Genomic DNA, 11,618 nt, shown 5'->3' with positions numbered 1-11,618 from the left:
CTTAACAATAACAAAGCTGGAAATAGTCCAGATCTTACATACTTCAGTCTTGAGTCTAAAGGACAAGACTTTATTAAGGTTCTTATTCCTATCATTCCATCACCGATGTGCAAGGTTCACATACCCAGACTATGATAAGCTACAAGCTGAAGCATGCTTCTCACAAATTACCAGTGTGCTTTTTAGAAAGTGAAAATTTAGTTTATGCATTTTCCCTTGATTTTTGAAAGGATTGCTATAGTTGAATTTGTACCTGAGCAACTCTGAATTCACAGTTGCCTTGCTATGAAGACATCAATCAGTTTTACAATGAGTTATTTAGCTCATCTCTAACTTATAAAAAATAAAAAAGGAAAAATAAGGTTTTATCTCTTCAGAGGTTTTTTACGTTCTTCAGTGCATATAACATGACAAAAAAACATTTGACCAAAATATTACTATGAGTACTTTTTAACAAAGACCCCATTCTGCGCATTTGGAGTCAGAGCACTACTTGTAGGTCACAACAAATTTCTTGCTCAAGATTTTTCCAAAATGTTCCTGAAATCTCTAGTCATTCATCATTAAGCAGCTAGTGACAGAGACCGAAAGGTTTCTATGAGAGCTCCATAAGAAATGATTGCACATGCACATTTGATTTTATTTCCTGAATTCTTAAATGAACTATAATGAGAAAGTAAACAGTGTGGTCTGATCTACAAAAATCCGTTAAATTTCCCTAGCAGTCCTGTAACTTGACATCAAATTCTGCATTTATGAGAGGAGATGAATAACTAACAAAACATTTGGGTTCTAACTTTTTTTAGAAATAGGCCAAAAATTGGCAAGCCAAATTGCTAGTCTGAGATCTGTTGACCAATAACTACTAGAGTCTTGTTGGCTCACTGTGTTAGTCGGTTAGGATGGATCGGACTGCTAACGTCAGAAATTATGCTGCTAACTAGGCCGCTAATTCGTTCCATGATAGCAATTTCAGCGTAGGAAGTAATTTTTCAGTGTTAAATGCTTGGCATTCATGCAAGTCTTTTACTTTCACAATTACAAACACCACACAAATATATGGCATCTTGATGCTGTGATACAAACTCTTCTCTGTAAATTTGCTATAAACCTGGTTTATAGCAGTATCTCCAGTCTGTCTCCATCTTATAGCTTCTTTAAAAGAAACAAAATCAAAGCAGACAGCCCATGCTCTTCAGGACATGGAAGTGATGCTAGGACTTCACTGTGTTTCCTTAACCACCCGAAAGAGACGACCTTGAGAATATTTTCCGCCTTTGTTGTCTGCCGAAACAACAGAATGTATCTTCAGCAAGGACTGATTGTGTTTAATTGTGTTGTTTCATCCAGAATTAGAAATGCAGTTGGCTTTAAGTAATTCTTTATTCTTAGCACTTTCTACTGTGAATTCTGTTCTAGCTAAACTTCTTTCTTGAAAAAGAAAATAAACTGAAACCTAAATCAATCTCGCCATTAGCTGTAATTTCTGCTACCTAAGATTTTGCTTAGCAGTACTTGAGGTCAACTTTGAATGCTTCTCTTACAAAATTAGTATCCACAAAGAAGTACTGAGGAAAGCTGAAATGATTACTTTCCTTTTAGCACCTTTCTGATACTGTATGGCTTTCTCCCACATGCAATAGCATTTTAGTTAATGAGTGAGCTTTTGTAACCAATCTCTTGATCCCTCTGTGCCCCCCTCAATGACTTGGATCATAGTGCAGCACAGTTCTGGAGCATGAGAACTGTATTCCCTTAGGATGAAACCTAAACGGAATATTGTGCTATAGAAGTTCACCTGATGTTCCACAGCCACTTGAGAAGGTCTAGTCCACAGGGCTAGATGGAAGTCGTAAAGCACATGCAGCATGGATGTTGCATCCTCAGCACTGTTGTTCATCCTATACTCTGTGCCTGGGTAGTGCACACACAGTTTTCTAGCACTCTATAGCCCGTAGTAGAAGACATTGATTTCTCATATGAAAGGCTTTAGTAAACAGGAAGTTCAAACATTTATGTTTTACCAAAGGACTTTATGGTTCAGATTAGAACTTAATGGCAGTTGTCTTTCAAATCATACCACTACCCTTTCAAAAGGGAAGGAGCAGACACATAAGAATAATAGGTTTTTTAATGATATTTTAATATCCATCATACAAACAATAAGTTAAACACAGTAAAAATAATTAAATAAAGCTTGAGGTTCCAGCCCTCATACAAATAATTCATATCTATTAAAAAAAGTTTAAAAATAAAACCAGCATAAGAAGTAGTTTCCATATAATATAAATTAAATGAATGGAAATAAAGTTCTGACTTTGGACATCTGCAGCATTCAATGAGTGTTGAGCACTTAAATCCTCTCCTGGGTACATAGGTACACGTGGAGAGGTTACAGCATCAGATTTTTAAGGGGACCAAGACACCTTCAGATTTGACCTGGAAGTCAAGTCAGGTTTTCAATTCTTGCAGTACAGTTCTTAAGTGTAATACATTTGAGTTTGTAATGCTGACACAGCTACAGGTGGCATCCTTAAGATTTTATTACATGTTGGGTCTATAGCAACTAAGTGTTGCTTCAGTCTAAGCAGACTTTGGACCTTCTTCATGCATCAGCAATAGTTAACACTAATGCAGTTCCTCCCACTTTCTGACGCAAAGCCTGATCAGTGCAAAGACGCCCTCAGTACAGCTCTTAACAGGTTGGGTTTCTAGGACTTGAGTCTTAGCATTATTCAGTGTGATGATGAAAGATTTTAGACTCAGGCCATGTATAAAACGAATACTTGAGTTAAGTTAAAACTTTACCAGTACTTCCAGAACAAATGCTGGTTCATAAATGAAGTGGACAGGTAACTTGATATGCATAGTATCATGCATGGGAACACTCATTTAAATGTTAAATAGTTTAGCTTCCCATGGAGTGGTTTTCAGGTAATTCATAGTAGTAATATAATATATCAACCATCTTTCTGCCTCAGGAACACCGATGTGAGCGGCAGACCACACAAGCATTTAAAAATGAAAGCCTCTCATGACATTCAGGACTTTAGTGTCCTGTCATCTGTATAGGCTTAATCTTGTTCATTTGAGTCCAGATGTAAAAAAGGTCACTTTGGTTCAGGGAGAAAACGACTCTTGGCAGTTACTGCATTCATGTTGGAGTCAATCCAGTTAAGGTATCGAGTAACTCTGGTGTAAACGCCAGGCTTGTTTTCCTTTGCACAGCCATCTCCCCAGCTGACAATCCCATAAAGCGTCATCCTGCCGTTGTGCTCACAGACCATGGGGCCACCAGAATCCCCCTGACAGCGGAAAGAGAATATATTAGGCCATTTTCTGCAGATGGAGCCTTTATAGCAGGGAGAGTAAAACAAGCTAGTAAATATCTATGAGCTAAAGTTTTGATTTTTGAGAACACTGTATAGATAAACAGAAGGCTCAGCATCTGCTGTGAGTTGAACACAGTCTGTAAGGTAAGGTGTTCTCTAGTTCACCCCTAGCAGGGTACAGAGAGAGCGGTTACCTTGTGTACAACACTCCATCCCAAGTTTATAATCACAGTTATTAGGCTAGTGATAGAAGGTCAAAGGCAACACACCCAATTCTTCACAGAATTAATTGTCTCCCTGCCTGTAGGGACAACACTTGTTCTCTGTAGTGGCTCATATGGCCACTCTGCCCAGTGAGTGTGCAGGGAAGCAAATCTAGTTTTGAGGAATCTGTGTAGGGGCTCAATGTCCCCCACTAGTTCACCTTTTATCCCTTTGCAGAGGGGATTTTAATAAAGTGCAAGCTGAGATTGGAATAGCTACTGTGTTCCTCTGATATCTATCTGCTAGTCGTTGCTTGAACAGATTGTAAATAAGGCCCTGAGGAATAACTGGCTAGGATACAGCACTTCTTGCTCCTCCAGAGGAGGTAACACCTAAGTCTAGGTCCCAACCTCATTCCATACATTTGGCCACATTACAGCTCAACTCCACTGGATGTACTACATTCCAGCTACATAAAGAGAGACTCTTCTGCTAGTAGAATTAGAAGACGCCATCAGTTGATCCATATAGCGTACATGCATTTAAAACAGTTTAGAAGATAAAATAAACCAGTTCTACCTTGCATGCATCAGTCATCCATGTGGGATCTCCAGCACAGACCATGTTGTCAGTAACTCTGACACTGTCATAGTATTCATATTTGCATTTTGTCTGTGATATTAAGTTTACAGTGGCTGACATCAGTCTTTGAGCATAGTAAATGTCATCTGCAAACAAAAGAATATTTAACTATTTTCACTATCCAAGACAAACAAAACCAGTGTATAACACACACTTTCAGCACTTAAAAGAAATTAGCACAGCCATTCCAGTTCTGATTTGAGGCTCTTATTTCCAGTTTATGCAGTATTTGTTTACTTTTAATGAAAGAGTTTTGAAGAGGAAAAGCAAGTGTTCCAAATGCAAACTATAAAGCTTGGTTCTTAGAGAGAAAGAGTTTGATAGTTTTTGAAGTTCTGCACAAATGCAATCTGTTATTAATCCTCCAACACAGCTTTAATTTTTTTTCTATTCCTCACCATATCAGGAATGAAAAAAAAAATGCGGTGTTTTACATCTTGGCTTACTTTGTATGGTTTGAAAAGTGTGAGAAGCATTAGATAGGAAATGCCATGGACAACTAGAGAAGATGATAGCAGAGATTATCTTTGAGAGATGCACATGGAATGCATAGAATAATAGAAAGGAATCCTTTTTAATCCTTTGCAGGTCATGGTATTAAAAAAAATAATCCAGTTCCCACATTGTGGAAGTACAACTTTAGAAAGAAGTTATTTACTTACAAAAGTCTTGTTTTCCATAGCCAGCTATTTCACACCGGGTATTGTCTCGTAAGGAAAGGTTCTTCTCTGGCAAGCAGACTGTTCTGACATATTTGGATTCTACTGCACACTGCCCAGAAGTTGTTCTTATCCTTATCAAAGCTAAGAAACAAGTCAGAGAAGATAAAGTTAAATTTGTAAAGCAAGTTTTACCCTCCCTCAAGTTCTTTGAGAATAGGAGTATAGGGTACAGTTAATGGGAATAGCAGTTCCCTTTAGTTCTGGTTACATATGGTTCCTCTCATTGCTTTTCGGAATGACGCTGGGTCATTATTTAGTAACAACAGAATTAATCTCCCAGCACTAAAATTGGCAAATGTTTGAACTTGAACTTCCTTCCTAGAAGGATGGGGCTGATAGCTCCGGGAAAGTTTTTCTGCAACTGTATTTTCAGGTGTTTTAAAGCCTCAACTTCCTGACTGGCTGCAGAGAGTGGCACCCCGATCCCTACCGAACAGGTGACAGTTTATACTATACTTCTCACCAGAAGGGCATTTAAAGCTATTCTTTGAGTCTCTTTCCTTAGCAGCAGAAATTTGGGAGGGGTGGTAGAGAGAATTCTAAGCATCAAGTGCACGAGTGGCAAGTCTGTTCTGTGTAAGCTGCAAAAACCCATCTCTGACTTTGTTGGTTTAGGGATAGGCTTGTAAAAGCCAGAGAGACTTACCAAAGTCTGGATTAATTCGGGAAAAACTTTGACTAATGTGCTACCTGATATGGCATTTCCCTACTATATGATGAAACCTACTATACCTGCATTTTTTCCATCATTTATTATACATACAGTGTGATCTCTGTAGACACAGATTAAGATGTTAGAAATGGGATGCTGCCACCAGTGCTTATGGAAAAGCCATGCCTTGTACAGGTCCAGAGATAAGACAGTCTTATCTCTGTGACAGGTAATGCATCTGATGTGTGCCACAAACTAAGTTTATACAAGTGGAAAAATCTTGCTCAGTACAGGCCTAGTTCTCAGAAGCACCTAGTTCCTGTTCCCCTTCATCTCATCTCTGGTTATACTTCTAAAAGAAGGTGTATGCCACAGTTACATAGCCTTCAGCTACCCTCAGTGTTTTAAAGGCTCATATTAAGATGACACTTACCAATATCATTCTCATTGCCACCTGTGTCATCTGTAAATTCAGGGTGAGAGATGATGTCATCAACCATGAATACTTGTTCCTTATCATCAGTAGCATTCAGTATGGACTTTCCAAGGAAGACTTTGTAGGTGGATTTGTTTTGTGGCTTTTTTGACCTGAGTGAGAGTAAAGAGATTCATGAAGACTACCAGCTTCTGACAGTGAGGTCAACAGTTTAGATCCAGACCCAGTTCTGTTTTGTGTTTACTTTAATACTGACAAGAAAAAGCACAGTTTACTCAGCTTTGAAAGTTAATCCTCCATTCTAAGAGGAAAGCATCCTGATTTTCCATTTGAGGGGATTAAGACAGACGCTCAGGCATTTTGAAATGCACACCTAGCTAGCTGCTACTAATGCCAGGCATTGGCAATGCGAATCCTCTGCAGGATGCCAGGATGATCAGCTTTCCACAGGAAAAACAACAAAAGACACCCATAAGTGTATTGCTCAACAGCTCATCACCTTTCAGTACAACTTTTAAGTTTGGGAACAGCTGAGGTAAAAATGAAACCCAGTTTCCAATTTAAGCTAAAATTGTTTAAATTACACAATCCACTAAAACGTTCACGTCTTGCTAGCTTATTCTGCTAGACTTGGACTCCCAGAGGCTTAATGTTTACAGCTGTTCCTCTTGTTTTGCTCAATGAAAAGAACATTCTTACTATGGTACATTTTGAAGGGCTGCTCAGTGAGCATCAGGCAAAGAAATCCGCTGAAGAAAGTTGCAAATAAGGATGTGGAACTGCAAACTTACGGAGTATGAAAACAGTGTGCTGCTGTAAGCACCCAGCAGGGGTCAATGAGGGTGCCACCACACAGAAATTGGTCAGTGCCCCTTATGTTCTGGAAGATGCCAGCTATCCAAGGCTGAGACTCAACCTCTGCCTGGCTTCCACCAACGATCTTGAAATACTTGCTGATGCTCCTCTGACCACATGTGTGCCCTAGGAAAGGAAAAATTTTGTTCAGGTGTTCTTACAACTAAGCACCAACCTTGTGCTATTAAAAAAGTAGAAATCAGTTGTCTTGAAATTCCTGTTACTCACCACACTTCTCTATGTTGCAGGGTGTTTCTTGAATGGTGAATCCCTTTTTGGTGTAACACCAGGGCCTGTTGCTTCCATTCGGGTTTCTAGAGGATAAAGGAAGTGTTCTTTTCATAAAGACAGATTTAAAAAGTGATAGTATCTTATATTTCTAACTGTCCTGAAAAGGCCAAAAGTGTTCTCTTGCAAGATATGCTAGAGAAAGTAATTAACAACTGACTATTTCTGTTGCATACTTGGAATTTTGCAGTATGATCAGCTTCAGCAGTAAGAACTCTAGACACTTCAACAAGTTGCATTCCAAATACTGTCAGTCTAAATCCCTAATATTTTGTTGGGTTTTTTTTTTTAAACATGTACCATCACTTGAGGCACTTCTGGGGCTGTGACAATAGAAGTCATCCAAGGAAGAGTGATGCTTTTCTTACCTGCAGTAGCTGTGTCTGCCCAGTCCAAGCTGCAAAGCATCCCTCAAATGAGCATGGTATTGACCCCTCCTGACTACTGAGGGAAGATCCCATGGCAGACATTCATCTTCTGTTGCCATTCCTCTGTAGTCCTCCCCATTCTTAGTATAGCACATGCTGTCAGTGTCTGAGAAAACAATATTTCATTATCAGCATGTTCTTGTTTATAATTGTTCTGAGACAGAAATAATCTGTATGGATCCTTCTAATGAGAAAAAAGTTCCTGCATTACACTTGAAAACAGATGATGTGAAGTCTGGACTGATTATGTATTCTTATTGAATTTGTTCTATATGAGTTTTGAGCATTGAGCATCTTATGCTTTAAAGCATGTGTATTGCTTCTTTAATAGTTTCAGTGTACTTCACAATATAATCAGTGCTTCTGAACACTCCCAAACAAGAACTTTTTTCACCCCAATCTAAAGCATTTGTGAGGTAGGCAACAGTAGAGAAGAAGCAGGGACACAAAAAAAAAGTCAGAGGTTGCAATTTTGCACCAATATTTATTTGGTTCTCCTCACTTAGACTGTTAGCATAAAGTGCTAAAGGATATCTTGTCACTGTTTATGGGTAATACTTTCACTTGGCATTTCATATTCATCATTTGCCTATCCTTTAAGATCTTTTCAATCAGGTTAGTTAGTATTAAGGAAGATTGATGTTCTACCTAGTTCACAGTGAATCCCAGTGTATCCTTCTGGGCATACACAACGATGAATTCCGCTAAAGAGGTAATAGGTAATGCAGGTTCCTCCATTCAAACAATGGCAATCTGCAAGTAAGACATCACTAATTAGAGGCAAAACATTTGCATGATGAAGTAAAACTAAATGTAGTTGCAAACTAAGTTTTAGATGTTTAAGTATCAGTAGAAGTCTTCCTTCTTGTATGAAGGTATAATTGCAAGTTAACAAGTTTTTTTAGGTTCAAGTAGAAGAGGCAGGTATTTACCCTTGTGAAATGATCTGTGTTTATGTGGCAGCTTGTAGTACTTCTTGCTATAAACCTAAGGGGAAAGAAAAAAGGATTTTAAAGGGAACAGTTTCTTTTATGTGGTCTGACTATCCTACTGGCACAAACTCTGCTCCCTACTGGATACCTTCAACAGTTTAGGTTTTTGCATATAGTTACCAACAACCTGCTCTGGGGAATCTGGATGTGAATGAAAAGTGGCACTCTACTCAAGCAAAGCAGAACGGGGAAGAAAAAAACCACCACACAAAAAAAACACCAGAAAAAAAACACCAAGCTGGTCCACTGCATCAGGTCAACATTGCAGTTATTTCTGCTGCGAGGGCCTAAGCAGCTCTCAATGCTCTGTGTCCCTAAAATGTGGAAGGGAACCTCTCCCTCTACACCTCTCAGCCACCGAGAGGCGCAGGAAAAATGCAACATTCCCCAGCTGCCTCTGTCATTTTGGTGACTTTGGTGCTTCACATTTGTGCCATGGAATAAAAGCCAGTAGACTTATATAATAATAGATTCTTGCCCTGTACTTCAGGTCCTGCCTCTGGTTTGCAAGCTGGATATTTCTTTCTCTGCAGAATTAATTCTAAGATTAGGCTTTTAGTGTACTTTTCCCAGAGGTCAAGTGGGCTTGCCTACACTAAACCAAGTAATGATAATAATATAATTCCATAGTGTGGTGAATAGCTCTGCTGATAGCTATCAACTGTCATACAAGTTGATAGTCAAAAAATATTCAAATAAATATGCTGCTCCTTTTTTAGCATCACACTTTCAAGTAGGGGAGGTGGAAGTTTGGTTAAGGCACAATACCACCTCCATGAAAGACCACTGAGTTCTTGGTACTCAATTTCTAGGTTTAAATTGCATTAAGAGAAAACTAGAAGAGATAGACTTCTTGATTATTGCATGATGCCTTCAGTAACTGAACACTAGCAGACATCTTAGGGTGGAGCAGAATCAGAAGAAAAACCAAAGGGTTCAAAAGCATGTTTCTTAGTCCTCTTTGTGCAGCAGATGTATACATACACACAAAGGCAGCAAAAACAATTCAAGTCAAAAGCCTACTATACTGTCCAAAGCAGAAGTGTAATCAAAACCAGAAGTGGTTCCAAGTGAACCCCCCCGATTTATTTCAAAACTTACAGAATCTAGTCCCGTGACAAGTGTGCCCAGGGTTACTGCGAAGAAGATGAGTAACTTCATGTTGTTAGTTAACTTCTCACTTCGTTCCTCTTTTATCCGTATTATTTTGATTCTGAAAATAAAAGAAGAACTTAATGTCATGTTGTAGCTTTCAGTGTCAGCTCTCTTGCTTCTGTTGTCTTCAGTGGGTTTCAGAATAAATTACAACACAATTGACAGAAGAATTAAGCATTGATTTGTTGTGGAATATCTGTTTATTATTTCCCTGGATTAAATTAGACATTATCTTTTGAAGCTTTTTTGTACATTTAGCAATACAACCAGATTTTTTTAGAGGTTAAATAAAGCAGAGAAAGGCAAATTGAAAAAATCCATACTTTGTTTCTGCAGCATGGACTAACACAGTTAGAAACTGGCAGCCGCATTTAGTTGCTATCCAGCTGTTTGTACCTCTTTAACCGATTATTCCTACCTTGCAACAAAAGCACTGAGCATCCACATTTAGGGTATGAAAGGGAAAGCTCCTTTTTTTAATGACCTCTATAGCTGCTGACTGCATCTTGTTGATGCTGGGCACTTACATCAGCCCGGCCACCTCACCGACTGCCTCTGACCACTGCAAACTCCTGAAAGGCTGGTCTTGATGTTACCTCACTTATTTACAGTATGAGAGAGGCTTAGAACATATTCTGTCTTGAGTTCTTATATGCTGCTGGTTCTTGTAGCCAAGCTCATATAGCAATCTTCCCAGGAGTGACTGTTACAAAACTAGCTTGTAAAAGTGATGGTGAAGAGAGCTATAAAGTACCAATGTCTTTTTTTTTTGATTGCAATGAAAGTAATGAATTATTTTTTTTTATTTTTGAAGTGTCCTCAGTTCTAGAAGACTGGAAAACTTGATTTTTAAAAGACTTTGGGGCAATCTACATCAGCAAGCAGTGCCATGCAGGAAGAGCAGGTATGCAGAACTCAGCTGGAGCTGAAGACCCGCTCCACACTGTATCTGCTTCAGAGGTTTTTACATTGCACTAATTCTAGCTTGCTCCTGCAGACTGAACACCTGCATCTTCCAGTTTGGTTTTAGTCAGAAGAAATACAGCAGACATACTCTAAAGCTATTCAGTGGCATGAACCAAAGCATAGGGAATAGAGAAGATCACTGGATTCATTTGAAAAAAAAAAAAAAGAGAGCTGACATGATCCAAACCAAAATGCTAATGTAGATGCAGCATTTACTTGTAAGCAGGTTTCATAATGCAAGAAAGCAAATCACGCCTCAGGTACTTGGACATGCCCAATTTTCAAATTCAGTTGAGATTCCAGCAGATATATTTTCCCTTAAATACTATTCATATTAAGATAATTATTTTTAGCATCTATGCAAGTAATTTGTCATTTATTACCATAATTAGTTTCTCAGGCCCAACTGAACTGTAGCATCACAAACAGCAGCACTGCTGATTTCTTGTTAAAATTATGATACACTACAGCATGTAGACCAGATCTTCCCCACCGCTGAAATACTGCATTGGAGCAAATTTTAAATTTATTTTTTCTTTTTAATTTAAGGAGCAACTACTTAATTCCCTTTGACTTACACCCGGCATTTTTTACCCTTAAATCACAAATCTGTTCTGACGGTAGGGCACTTACCGGCGCAGAAGCCCCGCGGTGCTTGTGCCTCTCTCTGTCGCTGCCGGGCGGCTGCTGGCGGCGGTGGCGCGGGGCGGCGCTATAAAGGCCGGGCCGGGGCGGGGCGGGGCGGGGTCGACGCCGCTGCCGCCCCGGGGCGGGTTCGGGGCCGGGCCCGCCCGCGCGCACCCGCGGGCCGCGAAGGCCTCGTCGTTCGCTTCGCCGTTCGCCTCGCTGCAAACAAAAGCAGCTGGAGTGACTCAAGGGGGAAATTTTACAGGCTGCTTTTTAGTTTCGGGCGGCAGGGGGGAGTACAGTCAGAGTGCCCGGTGAC

General features: G+C 39.6%; 1 protein-coding gene across 1 annotated transcript; it reads right to left on the bottom strand.

Moving 5' to 3' along the window:
- Window positions 1–2,124: 2,124 nt before the first annotated feature.
- Window positions 2,125–11,349, bottom strand: PLAU (plasminogen activator, urokinase). The gene is made up of 11 exons (XM_063339301.1): window positions 11,306–11,349; window positions 9,653–9,764; window positions 8,492–8,546; window positions 8,208–8,312; window positions 7,500–7,665; window positions 7,072–7,157; window positions 6,780–6,969; window positions 5,986–6,140; window positions 4,841–4,981; window positions 4,116–4,264; window positions 2,125–3,305 (listed from the first exon to the last, which is right to left on the bottom strand). The coding sequence occupies exons 2-11, from the start codon at window positions 9,710–9,712 to the stop codon at window positions 3,111–3,113; spliced, it is 1,302 nt and encodes a 433-aa protein (XP_063195371.1). The 5' UTR covers window positions 9,713–9,764; window positions 11,306–11,349; the 3' UTR covers window positions 2,125–3,110.
- Between the last annotated feature and the right edge of the window lie 269 nt (window positions 11,350–11,618).

Source organism: Chroicocephalus ridibundus, chromosome 6, assembly GCF_963924245.1.
Source record: "Chroicocephalus ridibundus chromosome 6, bChrRid1.1, whole genome shotgun sequence".
NCBI classification, from domain to species: Eukaryota; Metazoa; Chordata; class Aves; order Charadriiformes; family Laridae; genus Chroicocephalus; species Chroicocephalus ridibundus.
The sequence above is the reverse complement of the archived record's forward strand: the minus strand, read 5'-3'. Positions and strand labels throughout refer to the sequence as shown.